The 25,102-nt window shown below is 32.3% G+C and overlaps 1 protein-coding gene across 2 annotated transcripts in view; it reads right to left on the reverse strand.

Moving 5' to 3' along the window:
• LOC143232233 (uncharacterized) overlaps positions 1-25,102 on the reverse strand; it is a 126,252-nt gene that overhangs the window by 34,824 nt on the left and 66,326 nt on the right. For both annotated transcript variants that reach the window (XM_076467394.1, XM_076467393.1), the window contains exons 3-4: positions 4,787-4,890; positions 4,035-4,253 (exon numbers count right to left, since the gene is read on the reverse strand). In XM_076467394.1, the coding sequence (XP_076323509.1) occupies positions 4,035-4,253; positions 4,787-4,882 (315 nt within the window). In that variant the 5' untranslated portion in view covers positions 4,883-4,890. The remainder of the gene's footprint in view (positions 1-4,034; positions 4,254-4,786; positions 4,891-25,102) is intronic.

A 25,102-nucleotide genomic window follows, 5' to 3' on the forward strand; every position in this document is an offset into this window, starting at 1 on the left:
TCTTGGGCTACTCTTTTAACAACGAAATGTGAAAATAACCGTAACATTATAACGCCCTCATGATAGAAAGGGCGAGAATGTTTAGTGTGACGGGAATTCGAATCTGTGACTCTCATATTACGAGTCGAATGTCTTAACCACCTAGCCATACCGGCCCGTATGGTTCTGCTTCTCAGTGAGCTGATATACATCATAGTTGTCTGCTTTAGTCCACTTTAGATAAATTTGGTTGATTTCTTGAGATATGAAACATGACTTATGAAGCTAAGGATCATTTGATCGTCGTTGTAGTTTCAGATACAGACATCCTTTTCCATCTTCTTAAACTGAGTTTCGATTTGAAAGAACCAAACGTCGGTAAAGTAGCTATTAATATCTTTAACAATCCTTAACCATATGAAGTTTAGCTAAAGAGGTTATCATCGTTAGACAGTACAAGCTACAAATACCCACAAAATGAAATATTAAGGCAGTAACAAATTAGAATTTTATTGAGTGTCCACACGTTGTATCTCCAACATCTAAACGTATTGAGACGTAATTATTCTGTCTCCACTGTTTTCTCTGCAAACACAAGGAATGATAACGCTAAAATTTATAACTTGATTTTTGCGGTGACACTGCGTATAAACTGTCCATTAGCGAAAAAAAATTACATCACCTTCTATTAAAAATAATGACGTTTAATATTTCAGTGGAGACAACAATAATGTGTTTCATGAAGACATAATTTGAAGGAAACTTTATACGTAAATATAAAGTCTTCGTGGTTTTTATTACGCGAGCTTTAGGAATATACATTTATAGAAACCCTATAGTGTATACGGCGAATTAGTTGATTATGCTTGTTAGACTCATAGTAATATATTTGTTACATTTGATTTCTGCATCTGTGCACATGTTATACGAAGTACGAAATATGAGTTCTATATTGTATTATGTGTATGCAGTTCCTAACATGTGCCTGTTAATTTTTCGACCTGTTTTTAGTTTCTAAAATGATGTAAAATAGCATATTTGGTAAAGGTAAAGAACTGAGACTTTTGGAGACAGGGTTTCATTTGTGGTATGTAATCTAGTCACAAGGGAAAGTAAACATTCTTTAACTACGAGTTCAGAAAGAAACTCTGTAGACTAACCATATCAACGATTAAGCCAATAAGCACATTGTGGTACAGAAATCGTAGGAAGTATTTTTCACTTTCCAACAAGATATTTTATAAGTACGACGTACTTTTTTATCTTTTCGAGAGCTTCGCCATATTGGTTCACTAAAACTACATGTGGTGTTGAAAACTTCACTACGTGCACCTATTTTAAAGTCTCTATTTGCATGCTGTTCGTAGAGACGATTCTCGAAATGGCCAAAAAACCTGGCTGGAAGTTATTGAGTGCTAAGTTTTTATTTATAGACTAAGGAAAGAAACATCATCTGAACTTATCAAGCGTAGTAATAATACGACTGTTTACAATGTATTTTTAAAAGTACATTTAACCCACAATTACTATTTGGTAATCAACTCTGCCTGTCAAGAAAACTTGTTTCACTAGTGGCATACGTTTACACAGGCCTGTGAATTTAAACTTCATAAGAGTTGTTTTGGTTTTGATAACGGATTTTCCATAATCCATCTACGCAGATATTGAAACTAACATTAATTTTTTCTACCGCGTAATGATTTTCTTTTACAAATCGGGAAGGAAAAAGCCTGTTATTTAGAGCAAATTATTATTTTGTTTACCACAGTAAAATGTGTTATCATTACGTTTGTAATATTTGGGTTTTAGAACGATTGATAAAACTCTCACGTTGCGATTGGTCCAGAGAATGTTTAGCCAGTTATTGTCAACATTTTGAGCATAAAAAAGTACATGTGACGGTTTTTGTAAAAAAATTTACTGGATGGAGAAAAACTTATATCATTTTCGGTCTTATCGTACAGGAACTACTATAGAACGAGTAAAAATTCAAGACAATAAAATCATAGCAGACGTGTGTAATATGAAAACCGAAAATATTATCTACGAACAACCCTTATTTTTAGAGAGAAAATTAATTAATTAAAGCAAAGATTAATCACTGAATAAATATCGTTTAAATTAGAGGCCCACATTCAACGGCGAATAAATATCTCCGATATGCAATCTAAACTTAACCAAATTTGCCTTAAAAGAAATTCGTTATAAGGAAAGAAAAACACGGAAAGTGTCTGTATTACTGCTTAAAGACAGCATGAAGATGGTTGACAAGCACGTAAATAGTTCACGTAAACCCAAAATTTTGCTTTCCTAGTCGAAACACTGAGCAAAAGATAAGCATTCTAGAATTATCTGTAACTTTGTTTGTAACCTGTGGGAAAATAGCTTTTTTCCAATTTCTATGTAAAGGGGTCGAAATACGTTGAAGTAGTTATAGTAATATTTAAGAAAACGCATCTTAATATTATGCTCTTTTGTAATTGTTAAGAATCTTCAATGTGTGTAACGTGTAGAGAAGTATTTTTGCATCACACCCTATAAACAATGGTCAAAATGCAGTTAATTAATTTACCCAAAACCCACAATTATGCTTTTTTGTGAGTTCTGACTCCTATAAAAGAACTCAAAATACGCAAATCTAACTTTTCTTTTTAAATGTTAATGTTTCGGGCTCGTACAGTTTATATTTATGCCAATTTTCATCTTCATTACTGAAAATGTGACCTCACAGGAGCCTAAAATATACATTGTCGGGTTGTTTAATCTTTGACCCCAAAACATCATTAAAAATACCTGAATAAAGAAATGGAAAGTCATCTAATTTTATTGGAACAAATTAAAATGCAACCACATTTCAAGTCAATCCACAGAAAAACTGAAGAAATTGAGTGTTTGAAAGAAGAAGAGAGATGACACTGAGTAAAACAGTTATATTTCTCTGTGGAGACTTAAGAGTAGTTATGATAACGTATCAGGGTTACGATCTGTAACATAAGTCTGTAGCTTTTACATTGTTCTAATAGCTACTGCTGTTCAATACGTTCATAGATAATAACACGTCATGACGCAGTTTGAAATGTCAGCAAATATAAAAATGTGTAATTTGTTTTCGTACGCATCACACAAGCTGGGTGAGTATAATTTACCGGTATTATATGATGCACAATTTTCATGGCTTGACCATTATTGTTTGGATTCTTGTTCACTGTAGAATGCGTATACAAAACGTTTACAAAATAGTGCATGGAAGGATATTGGACTACATTATTAGTTTTATTTCAAATAATTTCATTCTATTAAATGCGAACATAAAACCACTAAATAACGTGGATTTTCAAAATGTAATATTATATCGTTATTCTGTGTATGGTGTCATTGTGGGACAAAATATATCATACTGTTCATAGTAAAAACCATTTAGTTACTATAACTTACGTCTCTAATGGCCTGGCATGGTCAGGTGATTAGAACGCTCGACTCTGAGGGTTGTGGGTTCGAATCTCCGTCGCACCAAAGATTCTCGCCCTTTTAGCTTTGTGGGCTTTATAATTTACGGTCAATCCCATTATTTGTTGGTAAAGAGTAGCCCCAGAGTTAGCAGTGGGTGGTGATGACTTGCTGCTTTCACTCTAGTCTTACATTGCTGAATTAGGGACAGCTAGCGTATATAGTTCTCGTACAGCTTTGCCCGAAATTCAAAAACAAACAAAACCTTACGTCTATATACTAAATCTATGTGAAGCCGATCAAACTGTTCAATGTAGTATATAAATTCTACTATTATGTTTATAAGTTCAGTAACGAAAACGACGCTTTCCTATCAGAAAATACGTAAGAAATATACTAATTTGTTTTACATGCGCTATTACATCAATTTAATTCCTAATGAATATTCATTCAAGAATGAAATAGATTTGATTATATATTCAGTGTAACTACAATATTTATTGTAAGTATATCTTAATTTGTTACAAATTCAAAATAAAATAAAACTGTTAAGTGAAAGGATAACGCAGTGTGGACTGTTAAACTCTTACGTAAAGTTTCTGCCTTACCTGACTCAAGGAACACTGGCTTACTGCCGCAGCAGCCGCCAGAGTTGCGGCTGAGAAATTACTTGTAGCGGACGATGTAAGGAAAAGACTGCTAATAGGAAGTGCAATGGAGGTTTCTGTTGGAGGAGTTCTAAGACACACAGCAGGTCCTTCCGCCGATGTCTGTGGATCTCGAATCTTTGGAATTGTTTCACTTCCTCTGGCCTCGTCAGACAATGCCTAATACAAAATATATTCACGATGATATACAACTTTTGATTTATATGGAATACATATGAATTTCTGTTTTCACAATAATCTATTGTACGATGTCTCCCAGCAAGAACTTGTAGAAAACGTTTCTGAATAAATTTTATTCAAGTGTAATACAATTGAAGGTTGGCAGATCCAAGTTTTATTAATCCTATTACGGTTCGTGATGAAACAACTAGCTCTGTGGATGAAACTAATATTTTATAAAATAACGTTTAAATTAAGCCTTTACCTGACTCGTTAACTAAAACTAAAGTTAAAATTCAATATTTAATATTCTTGTCAATCGATAGTGAATATTTTAGAATTCTTTTAAAACGTGAATTTATTTGATTTATATTTGATTCAAATAGCGTTTTTCCTACTGTAAAAGGTGAAAGGAACCGAAATGATACTTATATTTTATGAAATGAGACAATTTACAAAACGAAAAATAGAAAAATAAATACATGCATATATTTTTAAGCAAGATAGAATGGAGTAATTGCAAAAACAAGTACCAGGTTGAGTGCTTGTTCTGAATCATCTTCTTGAAGGTGATCATCTGACAGCGTAGTGTTGCCTTCGTTGGTGTCACAAGAGGGTTCACCATTCATTCCTGAGGCTGAAAAAAAACCACTGAAAATTGCCTTAAACGTAATATTATATTATATTATTATTATATTATATTAAGCAAACATGTAAATAAAATGTCTATATTTCATAAATTTATTTTCAATATATAAAATTTCGCTGATTGAGATCTTCACTTTCAATGAAACACACACACATAATATACTGATATTACCTCTCTGATCGTTAAAGCATTCTTATGCATTTAACAATAAATTATTTTGTCCCATTTAAGCGAAAGAAAATAAGTGCTATTTCTGAAAGAGAATGAGAGCAGGTATGAAAGTGTTTTAAAAATAAAAATAATTTATCAACATTTGAATATAAATTAAGTTTAGTATATGCAATTTCGAAGAGCGTACGGTAATGTTCGCTTTCTCTTACAACAGTTTTGCAATTCCATCATTAAAGTTTTATGGACTAACTGATATACTGCAAATTAGTTGAATTTTCATTAATCTAATAATTCATTAGTTGAATAACTATGAGAATTATTGCTGTAATTATCACATGGGTGAATTAGAAACATAATTCGAAGGAGATTCAAATTGGCAATCATAGTATGTCTACACATACGTTTTTAAAGAAAGGAAACCTCCTCACACAAAACTTACTAAAATAATGATTCCATGAATGGGGATTGAATCCAAGACATTTGGCTGAGAGGATTATTGTTATACTAGTGAACTATTCAAGTGTACAATTATTCTTCGTCTCTTTTCATTCATAATAGTTTTTAAATATGGTTATGAACTAGATACTACGTTGTGTACGTCACACAAATAATTGGCTGATTTACCAACACCCACTCAAATTATACAAGTCTAACTATATTCGTATAAATAAATATATATTGTTACTATTTTTCAATAGCTGTTGTGACTTAAAGAAGAGAAATTTGATATAAAGATTACTTATCGGTTTTCCCACTTACTATGAACCACGACAGTTCTTCATAATAAGGTTCACCCAGGAATAAAAAAAATTCTAATACAACACATTAGAAGAACTATCTTAAAAACAGTGTTGTTCTTGAAACAATACTAAAGATATTCTATCTCAACAGCTATGGTTGCTAAAATATTGATAATAGCAAAAAATTGTTTTTCCGATTGTTAAACAAAATTCAAAATTAATCTATTTGTTTTCATGTTATTGTTGTTTCACAAGCCACCAGAAAAATGGCTATAGATATTTTATTCAAACCCCAGCAGATCTACTGAAAAATTCCAGAGCAGCTTTTAGGATTATTTTATGTGGATTCTTGAAAGAGAAGAAGAGATTTTATCATTTTTTTAATATCTTGCATATTTGTGAAGAAATTGATGTAACTTTCACCCCCGCGAATTTCTTACACCGCAACACACGAAAGCAAAACAAAAAATGCAACATTGTACAAGACAAAAGCTACAACTACAAGTAAATCCATAACAACAGATTAGCAAACAACAATTTAAATGTATGCTATTATTTCAGTTTTCTAACACGACATGATTATCATAGTAGATTATTCTACTCTTGCAAATGGTGATTTATTCTACAGATATTCGTACTTCACTTGTTAAATGCGTGTTAAATACTGGAAACCTCAAGCACAAAGCCACCTTTGTAAATAAGGTTAGGTGAATAAAAAAATGTTGTAGTAAACTGTTGAAAATATGTAACATTCAACTGATTCCATATGCACATATGTAGCTTAAAACTTACTTTTTATTAATGGACACGAAAAATTAACACTCCTACGAAAAGTGGGGCCTAATAGGCCCCAGAGCAACTTGAAAAGTTATTAATATTAGGCTAATAATTTTGTATTTAAATGAAATTACCATTTAAATCCATTAATGAATGGATTAACGAGATTCCCACTGTCCCTATCTACTATCTAGCGAAACCACAGCCAGGGGAACGGGCTTGGAGAAATCAGGACTAGAAACGTCTTTTCGTAGGAGTGTTAAGAAAAAGATAATTAAAAACTGTTAATTTAAAAAGGGTAATACGAATCGTTAAAAGTACAGAAACAAGTCAAATCAAAATGCAAAAAAAATATATTTTAAAGTTTACATCTAGGGACTATAAAAAGTAAACAAACTAGACTGGAAAAAGTGTTTACATTATTTTTCAAGCTACGAATCCCTTTGTTTGACTTCTCTAAAACTAATAAGTACCGTACACAAGTATTATACCACAACTTATAATACAAAAACAACAAAATAAGTTTAGCTATGAAAAAACAAACGTTTTGAGACTCAATAAAACTATTTTCAACTGCAATTGAAATTATTATATAACAGAGAACTAATGGTTTGAATATTATCAAAATATTATCGTTACAAAACCTGCAAAATCAACTTTATTGGTATATCTGAAACTCAGTTAGACGAAGTCACGGTGTTTTTTTTTGTAAGAGGCCCAGTTCAGTGTTCCAAACTTTCCTTGTGCATGCATCTTAAAGAAGAGTAAATATTTAAGCCTACTTTACGAGTATTTTTCAGAAAGTCACTGATTTCTTATTATTTCCAACGGAAACCCATTTCGTAATCTATAAGAGTAAAACTTCTTAATTGGAGTTTAGTCTGTGTTTTATACAATTCAGAAAAATAAAAGCTGTCAATCCCCGAAATAATCTTGTAACCTTCTTTTCTCAATTAAAAATAGGAGATTTTAATCTATTCCTTTATGATGACCTTTCCACTACCCTAATAATTTTAGTAGCTTCCTCTGTACCCTTTCCAGTAAGTCAGTATAATTTTATAGAGAGTCAAACGATATATAATATCCCAAGTAAGACTTAGCTGTTGGTTTGCGTAGAGAGATACTGACCTCTTTTGAGTTATAATTAATAGATCTATTACAAATATATCCCAAAATTCTATTAAACTTACATCTAACAGTAGAGCACTATTTCAATTACTAAAGTAGCTTATTCTCAAAAATCCGTTTTTTTCAGCCACAATATGGAGATAGTTGCCACCTGTATTAAACGTATGATCCAAATTATGGGAACCAAAATGCATTGCCTTATATTTACTATAATTGAAGGTCATTTGTCAAAAATTTGTACAATTAATAAATTTATCACAGTCATTTATTAATGTTCTAACATTATCAATACAGCTCAAAATCCTCAAATTTTACTAGATTAATAATCATTCCCTATCGGTTTCTCTAATGTACATGTGTAAACAAATGCCTAGGCAATGACCCATAAGGTTTCTCAATACTAACAAATGACAAAGGCGGCTCGACTCCATTAACAATAATCTTTCCTTTTTTTCTCTTCAAAAATCATAATTCAATTAACTACTCTTTTTCCCAATGTTTAATGTTTACTGATATGGTTTTCTCAGTTAATATTTTGTGTAAATTTATGTACACCAGTTCAACACCGTTTTCTTTTCTCATGCATATAATAAGTGACGACTTATAGAAAAGATAACGGATCAGAAGGACAATTTTTCTCCTTGGTGAATCCACACAGGATTTCACTGAAGCTCTCATGTTCTAGTAAGTGATTTCTAATAGCTTCTTTTCTCAAACTATAATTTTTCCGCTTAATTTCTGGGTTAACTTATCACATACTTTAAAAAAATGGAATAACAGAAACTACTTTTAAATTCTCAAAAACCGACCTGTTCTCTAGCGGCCTAAGAAATATTCCAGATACAACTTCTCACTTATTACTCATTTAAACTATTTTAAAACCCTGAAGAAATTATTCTTTGGTCCTGTTAATCTCACAAACGTCAATTTATGTAACTTTCAACATAACTCACAGAATGCTCAAGGGCCACGGACAATTAAAAGTTCCACCATCTAGCATCTTTTAAGAGCCCAATCCCAATTCTAAAAATTTGCCTTCTTTAAAACGACATTAATGTTAATTTTAGCATTAACAGCTAACTACTTCTTATAATCGTTTGGATATCCGAATTTATTTTTAAAGACATCTCATAGTTTTGATAATATTCCAACTTATCTATCAATTTAAACTTTTTCTTTATCTTCTTTCAGTAAGTCAGTGAGATTTGAGATCCTCTCTTTTATTTCTTTCCTGTTTTGACAACAATCATACGCTGAATTAAAATCAATTTATTACAGAAATAAAAATCTGCCACATAATAACGTTTAAGTCATTGTCCTAATTCATTAATGATAAGTCTTGTCCCATGGCATCATAATTGGCTTTCTTAAATTGAGAACTGATATTTCCTTTCTATTTGTCTAAAGTTGTTGCAAAATATTAAATTTCATTATACCATAATTAATCTTCCCCAGATTTTGCCCTTCTCCAACTCTTACAATCATCCTTATCCTAATTAATAATAAATGATATGTCTTACGGTTAAATCTATAATAATTTGGTAGAGTAAAATTATTCTGAATCGATTCAAGAAATGTATTCTCTGCTGACCCAATACAATAAAATCAATATGTTAAAAATCAGTGTTTTATAGTTTTTGCTCATTGCCACGTTTTATGTTTATTTTTAGATACGCAATAAAAAAACACACATACTTTAAATTTCCCAGTATTTTGTTACTGTGAAAAGTCTGAAGAAGAATAAAACTTGTGGAATGGACGGCAACTGCCTGTTGTGGAGACACAAGTGTAGAAGACGATGTTTCGAAAGGAGAGTAACTTTACCCTGAAAATATATAATTTAATCCAGGCGATAGGTCAGGTACAAAACTCTGTCTTAACTCTTTCTGGGGTTGTTAGGGATATGTCTCAGGACAAATCACAACTGACATATGTAATATCTGTTAAATATATCATTCATTAATGTATGATAACAACAAAATTATAAAAGATGTCACTTTAATTAATGAAAAGTTATTAATCGGACACATTAACATCTGCCCCAGAGAGATCAAACCAATATCTCTTTGGCATCGTTCCCAACAGAATATGCTCGTTTAAAATTATATGATACATTAGAGAAGTTGGGCTTGTCTGTTTTGTAATATGATACTGACTAATGATCCACCTCTAGGAGATTGTTTTGAAGAGTTTAGAGATTAATTGGACGAATACTAAATAACATCGTGGGTCAATAATAGTCTAAAACTATAGTTATTTATGCAATAATGGGAAGTCGTGGTGTAAGCTCAAAAAATTTATCCTTAATTTTATCAACATGAAAAAATTAAGCTTTTTATCAATGAAATATCTGATAATTGATATATTCAGTCTTATAACTGTAATTAATAATAAGGAGATATGCAGAGATTTAATAACGCAGACCATTTACAACAAAAAAGAACTATCGTCCAGTTTATATCAAACGATATATCCTTCCAGTCTTTAACACCCTCTGTATGGATACTGAATTTTCCTTGTATTCCATTGAAACTAACTCCTAGTCATGATCTATGAACCGAATGTGTAAGATATTGTGGGTGGTTTCCAAGCGCACTTAATGATGATTTATATAACGTGAGTCACATTACTATATTTTTCATTATAGTTTGACAAAGATAATTATATACTAAACCTTTTTTTGTACGTTTAATGTCAGGTACAATAGAAAGAAAGAAATCAAGGTTTTAAGTAAAGTTTTAACCTATCATCGTGAAGTAATTTATCTTATTCCTGAAAATGTTTATGGTTTTGTAGTGATTTTCAACCAGTGTATTGAAAAACAATGCAAAATATTTTGAACCTTTAATTTAGCGAAGGCTTAGCTGAAAGTTTTCAGAATTATTTACAGTCTGACGAATGAAATCATTTTATCATCGATGATCTAATGAGTGAAAGTGGAGAAAATAAAAGAGTCTCACCTTTTTACACTTGGAAGTCACCATTTGATTTTGTTACTGTTTTATATTATATAGAATCTATTTCACCAGAGTAGATAAATGTGTAACACTAGTTTAAATTCAAATTATATTATTTTGCTCAAAATAGCAGCGACAAATCTCAACTGAATGTTTTAGCAAGTGAAATATTTTGAAGAAGCGTACCAAGACGTAACGAAATAAGTGTTTGGTTACTAACTCATTGATTTGTAATCTCAAACGCCTGAACCGATCCATCTGGGAACTGGACTTTTGATGAAGATAAAGTTATAATGTACTTACCAAAGTAAGCTGAAAATACTGTTAAACTGAACATATATACTCATTTATTAAAATGGCAGCAACTGTACTAAAAGCAGAAGGGTTTTACTGAAGAATAAGCCATACTTAATTAAAAACTTACATCTAAATGTTTAGTCACTGGATATATAAACGTGATTATTGTTTAAACAACTGTTTTCAAGTAAATATACTTCAGATGTTCATCGTTGTCAGTGTAACTGGGTAACGAGGCGCAATCATAACATTCCACGTAAATCTGGAAATATCGACTATCCCTACCTGTATAGTGTGGTTAAACTGTTGAGAAAGAACTTTAGAATCGTTTATACAAAGGGGTTTGAGAGATTCGAGATAATGACAAGTGTGCCGAAAATTCTTTGTTACAATCTGAAATTGTTGGGTGCTCCAACACTGATGACTTCCCAAAATTTACTCTCATACCTATTTCATATTAACAACTAGCATCACCATAATATGAAGAAAGTAGATATCTAAGTGGGTGCATCAATAAACAGTTTTTATATGTTGTACTCACAGTCTCTTTTCATTTGTTCATCATGACACTTATAATTAAATAACATCAAAAGTTGCTTCGTGCATTACTTAAAGCTACACGTAAAAAAAAATTAAAGGTAATAACTGCCGGAGCCAAAACTGACTTTGTCTTGAGTCGTGGTTTAAATGTTTTAAAGGATAACGTTTCCATGACGAACATACAAAAGCAAAAACTTAGACGATAAAATTCATTATAGAGAGAACTGGCTATCAAGAAAATACCAGTTAAACAAAAAAGAAATTTACTAATACATAAAGAAGGGTTTTTTATTATTACTTGTAGCACCAATACTTTCATTGTTTAATGGTTTGGCAAGAAGTGCTATCAGTAGAATTGGTGGAATTTAAAAATATAGCAAAAATGGTTCTCCTTTCTGGAGAACTGCTACATTCCCTTTATCAACCCAAAGTTCATGGGAGGCCTTACGTAAAATAGTAAACTCTATAGATTTTGATATGAAGTCAGTGATATAAAATGATACATTACCTTCAGATTATAAAGCAAAGACGATAAATCGACTGCAACATCATAAGACCTTTCAGTCACATATCATGTAACCCGTTAATATAAAAATGGAATCGCGGACTCGTGAAAAGTTAAGGATCGTCGAAAGCGCCTCGGAAATATATAAAGAAAGCTGAGATTCGACCAAACTTTATACGTTTCAGTGAAAATCTAACATGGAATGATCCTGAAGAATTAGTAATTAGTGGAATATCCATGCCAAATAGTAAAATAATGGACCTAATCAACGACAAGCTACGAAAACAAAACAATTTTAACCTTACAGGTTGGAAAATTTTGCAGAATGATTATCAAATATGAATACTCTCTAAGAAGGTTTTGGGGATATTGACAAATGGACGTATATAAAACATGATAAAATACTTAAACTGCTATATTTGAATGGGATAATTTTAAATACAGTAGTATTGTATTATTCATTCAATTGTGTCTTGACTGTAGTCAGCTTTTTAAGCTGAATAATATTTTGAGTCGTCTAAAATTTAACATCGAGTTATAAAGGACGAATTATAACTACTGTTAGAGACAAATTTGAAGATTTAAAATTAAATAACAGCAGACGGCGTAGAAAATTATGTATAATAAAACTCTATAACCTATGTATTATAATTTTTAACATCCTGTTAGTTTTAGCGCAAACTAGCCTTTATTTAGATTTGTAAAATCATTAGTTAAACCCGTAAATTTAAAATCAGGTCAAGTTGGGACGATATATACACTTTACACAAACCAGTAAAATATAAATTTTCGAGAAAACGAGTTATTGTTTAGGGATCGATGAACAATGGTAAGCTGTTTGGTGAATCTCTTTCCACAAGTCAGTATAATAAAGCCTGCCAGTGGTACATCTGAGAACTTGCAACTCTAGAATTCGGGTTTTAATACCACAAAGCTACACAACGTGCTTAACTATTAATAAACAAACAAAAGCAATATAATAATCATTTTAATTATTTACTCATGTGTATTATAATACTTGTAAAATATTTCTAACATATTTTAAAACAGGGTAGGAAACCTTGCAAACTTCAAACTGATGCTAGGACAGAGCTTACTAATCGTATATATGAAGGATATCTCAAAAAAACAAGACATTCACTTCTTTACTACACATAACGAAACAAAATCATCTGTAGTAGAAAGATTTAATCGCACAATTAAAACTAAAATGTGGAATTACTTTACTCATCATAGAAGTTATAAATATATCACTGTATTAAAACATCTGATCGATGCATATAATCAGTTGTATCATTGCAGCAATAAAACGAGACCGATAGATGTCAATTACTTTAATCAGTCTGCAATGTGGAAAACACCCACTGAAGTAAAGTCCATTTCAATGTAGGCGACCAAGTATATATTAGTAAATTAAGTATCAATTTAAGAAAGGTTATGTACCTGGATGGGCAGACAAAATATTTATAGTTTACCAGAAAACAGAGAAATCCATCAGTTTTTTAAACTGCAAGGCTATGTAAAAGAAAATTTGAATGAAACATTTTATGAATCTGAACTACAAAGAGATATAAAGTCTTTCAATGATATCGACGCTGTTGAAGAAATATTACATGAACGATGAAAGGTTAAAAATAAACAATATTTTGTAAAATGGAAAGGACATTCTGATAAATCTAATAGCTGAATTCATAAAGCAAATCTGAATCGCCTGCCTTTATAATGTGTTATGTATATCTATTTCTCGTTATTTAACGTGGATCAGTTGTATGTGACGTTACCTCGTAACAGTTCTATGAATTGGTTCACTAATAATACTCTGACAAACTGTATCTCTCATCTTTCGTGATCTATTAACCTTAAAGATCCGTGGGAGGTGGCTTTGGTCGAATTACAGTATCCACATAGTTGGCATAATGTATATGAAGGTGCAGGATGGATATAACACTTTTCAGGCTCTCACTCTACTACCATAATAAATTATATTAGACCAGGTCATTACGAAGAACCCGAAGATTTAATTAGAACTTTAAACATAGTAGATAACACACTTCTTAAACGAAACAATAAACGTATATTTACTTATGATTCATTCACCAGAAAAGTAAGGGTAAGCACAAATGATGTAGCCTCTATAACACTGGATTGTGTACTCTCAGTAACACTTGGATTTAATAATAATCACACGAAAACGGAGCCCATTATAGCACCATATACTGTTAATATGTATGGTGTATTTTATTCACTATATGTTTGCTTAGATATCGTGGAACCTAGCTGGTAATGCTCATGTACTACCAGTACGAATTGTTCTCATTAAAGGTCAGAATGGAGGTATGATCACTGAAACATTTACAACTCTTCCATACAGATTCGTATCTAAACAAAATTTTCAGACTTTAGAGAGCAATATAGGACGCCATTGAGCGATTTATCTCACTTGAACAAATAATACCCTACATTCGAAGTCGTAATAGTTCCTTGCAATCAACAACCAGACGTCTATGAAGCATATTATGAATATCAAGAGGAAAACGGTTTACCTTATTATTTGGGTAACCAACGACAATGGGGACATAGATTAGGAGACATTTTAAACAACCTATTTCGTTCTGCTATACCATTTCTAAAAATGAAGCATTAGTCTTAGGAAAACAGGCAGTTAAATCAGGTATAAATTTAGCATCTGATGTCATACAAGGAAAACCTTCTATCAATGTTGAAGAACAATGTGCAATGCAAGAAGCTCAGAAGAAAACTGCTTAGAGAACTTCTACATAGATAAAATGAAGAAGCATAAAGGTCCCATGTTTAGAATATCTAAAACTAATATACTCCAGACTTTTTAACAAGGTATCATAAGTCTCCTACCACATGAAAAGTACTGTCAGTGTACAACATCTGAATTTGACTTAATTTCTCTCCTTCCCATAAAAACAGTGCTTGGAAAAGGTCAGTGGACTGATTATTATTCTCTATCTTTAGTAACCAACAGATGACCTATCGAATTTTCTATATGAGGACTAGAAGATGAACATTTAGATCCAGCCCAATTGCATCTTTATGTAAAGACACTGTTCTCAAGTCTGATGGTAATGATATATAAAAAAGAAAGGATTATGAAAATTCTGCACATATAAACTTCTTACTTTATTATCTATTTTCTGAAATGGAAGTACACTTAATGATAAACTAATTTCTTCATTTCACAAACTTTACGCTATAAGGCCTACGTACAAAATATATTGAGTTATAAAGGTGAAGCTAAGAGAAGTCATTTGCCATCATCCATGTGGATAGATGATAGGTAGTTAATTTTGAAGATCCCGATTTCAATGTTGTTGATAATGATGATATCAAAGACTGGCATGTAGATAAACGTGGTAGTCAAACAGTCTACATGACCTGTCATTTACATTCATATATCTTTTCATAGAACAAGTTATTGTCTAACTGTGTAAGTTTAAAACATTAATTCATACAAAGTAAAAATTCGTTTTGTATTATTTCAAATGATGAATCGGGATTCAAAAGTTTACTACAACATGCAAACAACATCTAGACCATAAAAGTTACAATTATCTTATTAGTTGCTATGTTACATGCTAAAACATTCCAGAAAGAAACAGCTCAAATACAGTCATGTGAAAAAGTTAGGTCACCCTATGATAGCTTGTGTATTTTTGTAATATTTTTGGTTATATAGATATTTAATCTCAATTTCAACAATACTGAGAGATTATAGGAATATAATTAAACAATTAAAACTGAAGAAAATAATTTCCAAGATCTTTTGCAAATGTAATTCTACAAAAATGCATATTCTAACTGAGGAAAAGTTAGGACACCTCCACATTTATTCCCACTTAAAATGGCTCAACTCACACACAGGTGTATCACACCAGGTGCACATGATTAGAAGATCGTTACTCAGCATTTCGAATGAGGCTTGCCCTATTTAATCCTCAGACATTTCGTTTGGTGTGCTCCTGATTGTTGAAGTGAGAGTGAGCACCATGGTAAGAGCAAAAGAGCTGTCTGAGGCCTTTCAGAAACAAAATTGTAGCAGCTTATGAGTCTGGTAAGGGATTTAAAAAGATCCCAAAAGATTTTGAAATCAGCCATTCCACTTTCCGGAAAATAGTCAACAAGTGGAGGGCTTTCAAAACAACTGCCAATATGCCCAGGTCTGGTCGTCCAAGCAACTTCACCCCGAGAACAGACCGCAAGATGGTAAAAGACGTCTCCAAACACCCTAACATGTCATCACGGGACCTACAGCAAGCTCTGGCTACTGTTGATGTGAAAGTACATACTTTTACAATCAGAAAGAGACTGCACAAGTTTAACTTACATGGAAGGTGTGCAAGGAGGAAACCTTTGCTCTCTAAGAGAAACATCAAGACCAGACTGAAGTTTGCCAGAGAGAACGTAGACAAAGACCAGGACTTCTTGAATAATGTTTTTGGACAGGTTAGTCCAAATTTGAATTATTTGGACACCAAAACAGAGGACATGTTTGACATAAACCAAATACAACATTCCAGGAAAAGAACCACATACCAACTGTGAAGCATGGAGGTGGAAGTGTCATGGTTTGGGGCTGTTTTGCTGCAGCAGGACCTAGAAAGCTCACAATCATAGAATCCACCATGAATTCTACTGTGTATCAGAGGGTGCTTGAGGATCATATAAGACCATCTGTACGAAAATTAAAGCTGAAGCTGAACTGGACCCTGCAACACGACAATAACCCATAACATACTAGTAAATTCACCAAGGACTGATTGAAAACTAAGAAATGGAGAATTTTAATCCCATTGAGATTCTGTGGGGTGACTTGAAACAGGCTAATCATGCAAGAAACCCCGTCAAACATTTCACAGCTGAAATAATTCTGCATTGAGAAGTGGAGCAAACTTTCTTTAGACCGATGTCAGAGACTGGTAGATGGCTACAAGAAGCGTCTCACTGCAATTATTTCAGTGAAGGGGGTAACACTCGCTATTAGGAGGTAGGGTGTCCTAACTTTTTGTAGAATTACATTTACAGAAGATCTTGAAAAGTCTTTTCTTCAGTTTTAATTGTTTAGTTATATTCCTATAATCTCTCAGTATTGTTGAAATTGAGATTAAATATCTATATATCCAAAAATGTTACAAAAATACACAGGCTTTCATAGGGTGTCCTTACTTTTTCACATGACTGTATATGCAAATCATTTTCAATTCCCCTGAGAAACATACAAGTATCTATCGATAATGCTTTTTTAAGTTAAATGCCTACATGTCTCATAGAAAATGTTGATAATGATGCACCTGACGGATCTTGGAAGAAAAATCAAATAATTTTAAACATTACATTATTAATATAATGACAATCAATGTGGATGGAAAACATATTCCTGCTTGGCCTTTACAGTTTGGTTTTGAAGCTGAGCTGTATACTCGAAGCTATGAAACATTATTTAGCGAAACTGGAAAACAATTTAGAAATCAAGTAATTGATATAGGGTATGATAAATGTTGGAGAAGATTCACATTCCTTAATCTTATACCAGATCTATCTGCTGGAAATTCTTACTTTAATTTTGAGAAATAGGAAAATTTACAAATTGAAATACCTGTTGGTTCTAGCATACGTATAATTTCAATTAGATTTAGAAATCAATCAGTCTAGAAACATCATAACTGATACCTAGGAAACTATGAACACATTAGAAATTTATTTAATACTTTCGTAAGATTTGTGAACCCAAAAAATATGGAGGTGTGTTTACCAGTGATCAGCTTCCTAATCATACGGAAAAACAGTTATACATTGTTATCTTGGATCCTTGGCATAAATCTGGTAGCCATTAGTTCTGTATTTATTTTGGTCGAAATGAAAAAGGAGAATAAATTTGGTTCATTAAGATTACCTTCACATAATTTCAGTATAAGAAAATTCATCAAAAAGAATCGTTGGACCCACTGCAAGGACCATATTCATTTGTATGTGGATAATATTGTATATATTATTGTAATTATTGTTGTCAACATGTGTGAAAACCATAGCTATCTAAATGTGGATCCCATAAATAATAATATGTTTGTTTACGACTTTGTTGTAAACGCATCCTTAAAGATGTGCCTTTTTTATGTGGATAATATTGAAAAATTGTATTCTCATAAAATAAAATATTTTGAAAGAATTATTGTGTCCAGAATGTTTAGTGTAATGATTTTTCTGAAATCTTTAATCATTTGTGTTACTGTTCTTTTCAGGACAAATTATTTAATACAATATTGTTAAGACACGTTTGAGTTCTACAATATTGAATTATTACGTAATCATTGAATATGGCGGCAGTATATCTCTGATGACAAAAAGTTCGTACTATGATACCATCTAGAAACACGTTCTCTACTTTACGACGTAATCATCTATCATGGCAACCTGTAATGACCGCCTGGCAACGTGTTTCTGATATCTTTGATGACGTCAACCATATTCCTCTCTACAGAAGCAGCCAATCAGCGTGAGGCGACATCGTTAAGATGCCATAGTGCAGCCCCTACTACTAACTATTTTGTCTGTTTGTTATTTACTCATGTAATTATTTTTCATGTTCATTCATAGAGGTTTTATAATTCAAGCTAAACTTATTGGTAGTTCGTTTATTCTAATGAAAATGCAAACATATTGTGAAATTATCTTTTAAAATGAGACAATTTAGGGAAGTTATCTTATGACCTAGTTGTGATAACAACTGTGTAATAATAGATTCTTTGTTTGTACAACAATATATATTAAAAGTGAAGATTGATACATGACAGATAATCCATATTGCAATTTAAAAGAGGAATACAGATGTCGAAGTAAACAGTACAATCGTAGAAAATATCCTGTTCGGTTACAATTGAGGAAAATTGTGTATTTTAGTATTTTTTGACAATTTCCTCTTACGTTTTTTGTAAAACGTCATCTTACATTATTTTCTAGCGTCACTTTGGCCATATTTCATGAAACTACAAAGAAATCTTTATAAAACGGCATGGTAGTTGATATAAGAAACGGTTTTAGATGCGCTATTTATAATTGTACTGAACATACTTGCTGGTTTTGTTGGTTGGTTTTTGAATTTCGCACAAAGCTACTCGAGGGCTATCTGTGCTAGCCGTCCCTAATTTAGCAGTGTAAGATTAGAGGGAAGGCAGCTTGTCATAACCACCTACTGCCAACTCTTGAATCCACTCTTTTAACAACGAATAGTGGGATTGACCGTAACATTATAACGTCCCCATGGCTGGGAGGGCGAGCATGTTTGACGCGACGCGGGCGCGAACCCGCGACCCTCGGATTAGGAGTCGCACGCCTTACGCGCTTGGTCATGCCAGGCCTAACATACTTGCATTATAAAAGATTAGTAGCTTTGTGTATTGTACAAAAAAACAAACTTGTTTTAGGATATTCTTATGTTTTTTTTTTCTTATAGCAAAGCCATATCGTGCTATTCCACCGAGGGTAATCAAACCGCTAATTTTGGCGTTGTAAATCCGTAGACTTACAGCTCTATCAGCGGGGGACGTTCTTATGTAATTAATAACAAGAAAACTGAAAATAATGACAAATTAGTACTTTAAATAAGTTTCACAGAGTGATTTTGAGACTTAAAAAGTGTGTGACGCCGGAATAATACGTTCGCTGGTAGAACAGAAGTAATATTGCGGATCTACAGCACTAAAATTAGGAGTTTGATTTGCTCGGTGGACAAGCAGCAGATGGCATAATTTGGCTTTCCTATAAGAAAACACACACTTCAAAAAATATATACACAGAGAATAATGTGAAGACTGCGGAAATGTATAATAAAAACATAATATGACATACTACAACAATGTGCTGAATATTGTTTTAACGATTTCTAGTGACGTAGCTAACGACAGGTCTAACTTGTCATATAACACCAAACATTCTTACTTCCTATCTTTTCCAAGATCTATAGTACTTTTTTTAAAAACACAAGCTCAAAATTTACAGCACTGAACTGACCAACAACTGACTCAATATTCAACTAACAACCTGCTGTTTTAATACCGAGTAATTAAAACTAGGCTGTAACATTTCCCTTCTATTTATTGCGAAATCTCTTGAAAAATCCTATTACACAAAAATGGATGTACATTGAACTTCCATAATTAACAATAAAGATACTTAACAAATAACAAAGTATGTTTAAAATTTTGATTAGCCAGGTTAACTATTCTTCACTCTTTGTTTTTTTAGTGTATTTAAACTGCTCAGTCCCATATCTTCTTGTTTGTTTGTTTTTCCGTTACGGCACCAAACATGCTCGCCCTTTCAGCCGTGGGGGCGTTATAATGTGACGATCAATCCCACTATTCGTTGGTAAAAGAGTACCCCAAGAGTTGTCGGTAGGTAGTGATGACTAGCTTCCTTCCCTCTAGTCTTACACTGCTAAATTAGGGACGGCTATCACAGATAGCCCTCGAGTAGCTTTGTGCGAAATTCAAAAACAAACAAACAAACAATTTTCCGTTACGTATTATGTGAAGCTTAAATGACCTTTGTCCTTTGTCATCGTCTGCCATTTTGCTACCGGAGTTGCTCTCTTTAAGTAGATTGTCGAGGAAATCCACTAGCCATCTCATGTCTGGTGATACTGTGGAAGTTATTCCAATAAGAACCTTAAGTTTTCAATTGGTTTATTTTTTTATTTGAAGTTTTCTTTGAAGATAACATTTAATCATCCTTCTGCAGACGTGTTTCTGAGAAGATCATGACAGATGATCTTAGGATTCAGTCTTCCTGGATTCTACTCTGTTGTACTTTTAAGTTATATTTCTATCTTTGTTGTCAATGAAGACCGACACCTTGTGTTGTAACTACTATGTAGTACACACTGATTTCCTGGTCGTAAGTTAACTTCGTATTTGTGTTTCTTCTTGAAGTTTATTTCCAATATTCAATATTTCTGTATGTCAATTACACACAGACACGTCATATTGCGTAGACAAGCTTCCCACAGTGAGGTTAACTTCCAACTTTTCTCTTGCTAGAACGTTGTTGCTGTTGCATCACTTTGTCTTCCCACTTCCTTACCTACTGTAAGAAATTGATTAGTTTCTTTTACCAGATCAGATTGAATAATGGTGTCTGTTGATTAACATGTCGCGTTTTGTCAACGAATTCATAAACTTATAACATAGTCTCTTTCAATAACTCTTTCCTTTTCTCAACTGGTTTTGATGGGATATTCTTATAATCAGAGTTTTGTCTTCTTGGTTTATTATCGAAGGCTGATTTCATTCATTACAGTCTCGGATGGACATTTGTAATGTCCATGTGTTACTTACACACAGTAACGATTTGTTTCTTCTGTTATTCTTTGGTAGAAGGTTTTGTTTCTATATGGTTTTGTCTGCATATCTTGGCAATATGTCATTTTAGTTATAAATGAGACACTTCGGAGTAAACCATTGCCTATTTACTTCTTTGACTTTTCCAGACCTGTACCAGAAACAAATGATGTTTACACACAACTAGATCTGATGACATCAAAATTCCTGGTTACTTTAGTTTTTTTATCTAAAATTTAATGGATTCAAGTTGCATTGCGAACTGAACAGCTTCCTTTAAAAATGCAAATCTACTTTTCTTTTGCATAATTGGCGTATTATCATTCATTACTGGATCTTTGAGTTGGGCGCGTAACACAAATTCACCATTTCAAGTGAAGCGTTTATTTGAGACAGTTGGACAATCCTTTTCACATCTTATAATTTTGGTTGAGGTCTCGTCCTTTGTTCTTCCTCTGTTTTTTAATGTGTTACTCTAAACGTGTCTGATACGACAGGCGTTGGGTAACTGATAGTTGTTATCGCTCTCAAATGTAATGTAATTTAATGTTGTTAAAGTTGGTCCTTATGAATTTCCAGTGAAGCAAATGGCTTGTTGCTTACTAGTTAGCTATTTCCTTTGAAAAATTATTTTAAACCGCGCTTGATGTGCTTCCCATGGTCCCTCTCCATCACAATCTTTTACTTTTCTGATAAGGCGATTTTGTTGTATTAAGCTGCTAAATTTCATGACTTAATAAAGTAGTCTAAAAGTATCTTACTGTTGAAAACGGTAAAGGAAAGTGGAAATAGTTTTAAACCAAATGGTCTTCCTATTCCATATGTCATAGTTAAAAATGTTTAAAAATGCTACTCTTAAGCTGATGTAGCGAAAAATGTAGTTGATTTAGTTCCTACATTTTCCAGTTCATTATCCTGATATTTTATTATTAGAATAATGTACATTTACGATTATCTTTTAACTTCATTCCTGTCTGTTTGTAGTTTCCCGTGACTTTTTCAGTTCTGTTGTTATAATCGTACTTTAGTTCAATGACATACCTTTACATTTCATTGATGCTCGTTTTTATTTCCTTGATGTTGTTATAATCTTATATGCACCTTTTATTAGTTATTCAACCTCAATCTACACACCTGCTATTACTTCATCAATATTACCTTTGAATAAATTTGTTTGTGCTTGTAATTATTAACTAGTTAATCAGCCGAATTTTTGATGTACGACAATATACTATTTTGATCTCGTTTTATTTCACTAAAACAGTTTCCTAAACTTAAAAAAATTCGGACATTGTCCTACGAACAACACTCTCTCTGGCAAATAACAATACATATTTCTAAGTTAAATAAACACGGCCTTTGTTTTAACACAACCAAATACTCAACATCTGTAACATTCAAAAACAAGATATTTAGATTATGTAACGAAATTTAAACATACACAGACATAAAAATGCTGAGAACAATAGTTCTGTCACGCTACGTAGATCAGTTAAAAATAAACTTGTTTGGAGAAGAAACACAAGAAAATATTACGGCAAAAATCAGAAAATGTTAAAGTATGATCATGAACAGCCTAATTTAGATGATAAAGTTTTGCAAGAACAGAAACAACTGGATATTTAAAATTTATAAACAAGATCAGATAGTGATCGTTTAGATTATATTACCTAATGGATAACAAATTAATTGACGGTGTGATTAAAGCAAGCTGATTCCGTCTAAACTGTATTTGAACACCTTATAGTATACTGAATAACAGAATAGAAGACGCATGATTATTCTTGTGAACAGTATTAGCAATCATAACTATATAACATGGGCAACCAATAAACCTGTAATAATGTTCAGATAAAAGCAAAATGCTAAATCACAAAATTAGTATAACAACATAGCATATCGCGCGAGCGCATGGATATAATGGTGAAAATTATATCAATACACGTCACGTCTTTGGCACTAATGAATACAGTTTTAGAAATATCAAAATACAACACGACCCAATCTGTTCACGATATACCAATCTAATATATCATGTGCATTATAACATTGATTGTATAACTTGCTCTTCTTGCTTTTTCTCTTTGTGCAAGACTACACAAAGAGCTACCTGCACTCTGTTGACGGCGGGGAACCGAACCCCTTACTTCAGCGTTGCAATTCTGTAAACTTGCTGCTGTTCAAGCGTGAGACTTATTTACATAAATATTTCTAAGACTTACCTAAGTTCGTAATTGCGTAAAGTCAAGAAACAGCTTGGTAGTTGTGGTTGACTCAATTATGCTTTAAGACACAGATCGCGAATAAAAACTTGATGCTATATACATAGGCCTGACATAGCCTTGTAGTTAGGGCGCTCGACTCTAGTTTGAATCATATCACTGAACGTGCTCGCCCTTTCAGCTGTGGAGGCGTTATAATGTGTCAATCCCACTAATCGATTAGAGTAGCCCAAGTATTGGTGGTGGGCGGTGTTGACTAGTCGTATTTTATCACTTATAAATTAGGGCCGGCTAGTGTAGATAGTCTTCTCATAGCTTTGGGGAAATTCAACAAATAAACAAACACACAGAATCGTCAATATTTATAAATATATGATTAATTGAAATCAGTCTATTAGTACGGATGTCAGGTCTTTTATAGCACAGCAACATGACTAAAAACTCTGAATTATTCCAATACGGCATCTTAAAACTGAATTAACACGTCAGTAACATGTCTTACCACACATTGCTTCTTGTCGAGACCATCGGAGTGCTTTAGTTTGAAAAGCTCTACTCGATTTTGCAGACATGAAATAACGCGCAGTAAAAGTCACGTGATAAAACTCGAGTGGACAACACTAAATAGAATTTATGGTTTATTAAACCAACATAATTTCTAGACATTATAGTTATTCAAAATATTTTATTGTCATTCACGAACATGCCTTGATAAAATTAAAATATCAAGTTTACTCAAAAATCAGATAAAAAGTTATAGACAACATATCTGAGAAAAAGCGTTTCTAGTTTAAAGTTTTTTTTCCAAAATTACGATTATTTCAAAATACAAATTCTTGAAAATTCCTCTATGATGTAAATAGTGACACAACTCACTTCATAAGATTTTATTATCTCTCGTTTTGAAAGAATCAGATGTTGTGCGTAATAAAACTCGTACAATATACTGGGCACAAAATTAAAAGAAGCATTTTCTATATAAATGCAAGTCGGTTTTAACTGATTAAATGTTTTTCTATTTAATTTATAGACACTATAAAATTTTAATGTATAGTTCCATTGTATTATATATTAACCCTTCCGATTACGCTATATATATATTTAAAGGAAATATCTATTTCTGTCCTGTTTAACATGCCAGTACTTTCCTATAATTTAAGTGGTGTTTAACCAGTCCTACAGATGTACAACTTTTGACAATTTAAAATTCTGTATTACTTTTTAATAGTCGTATTTAGTCCTTCTTTCAAGTTAATTAAACAGATGTGCACTCCACACTTTTTATCATGTTTCAACTGATAAATGTTTATTTCAGAACATAAAATAATGTTTTTGCTCAAAACTAAAAAAAATCAAGATTACGCGAATCTTAATATTTTTACCACACCCCCTTTTATTCGATCTTTTTAATACATATATATTTAAGATTTTTCAACTACTAAAAAGTATTCCTTAACTTATGATTAAGTATGATTTGGATGGATTTAGCTGATATTCCAAT

The sequence above is a fragment of the Tachypleus tridentatus genome, chromosome 11, assembly GCF_004210375.1.
Source record: "Tachypleus tridentatus isolate NWPU-2018 chromosome 11, ASM421037v1, whole genome shotgun sequence".
In the NCBI taxonomy this organism is placed as follows: domain Eukaryota; kingdom Metazoa; phylum Arthropoda; class Merostomata; order Xiphosura; family Limulidae; genus Tachypleus; species Tachypleus tridentatus.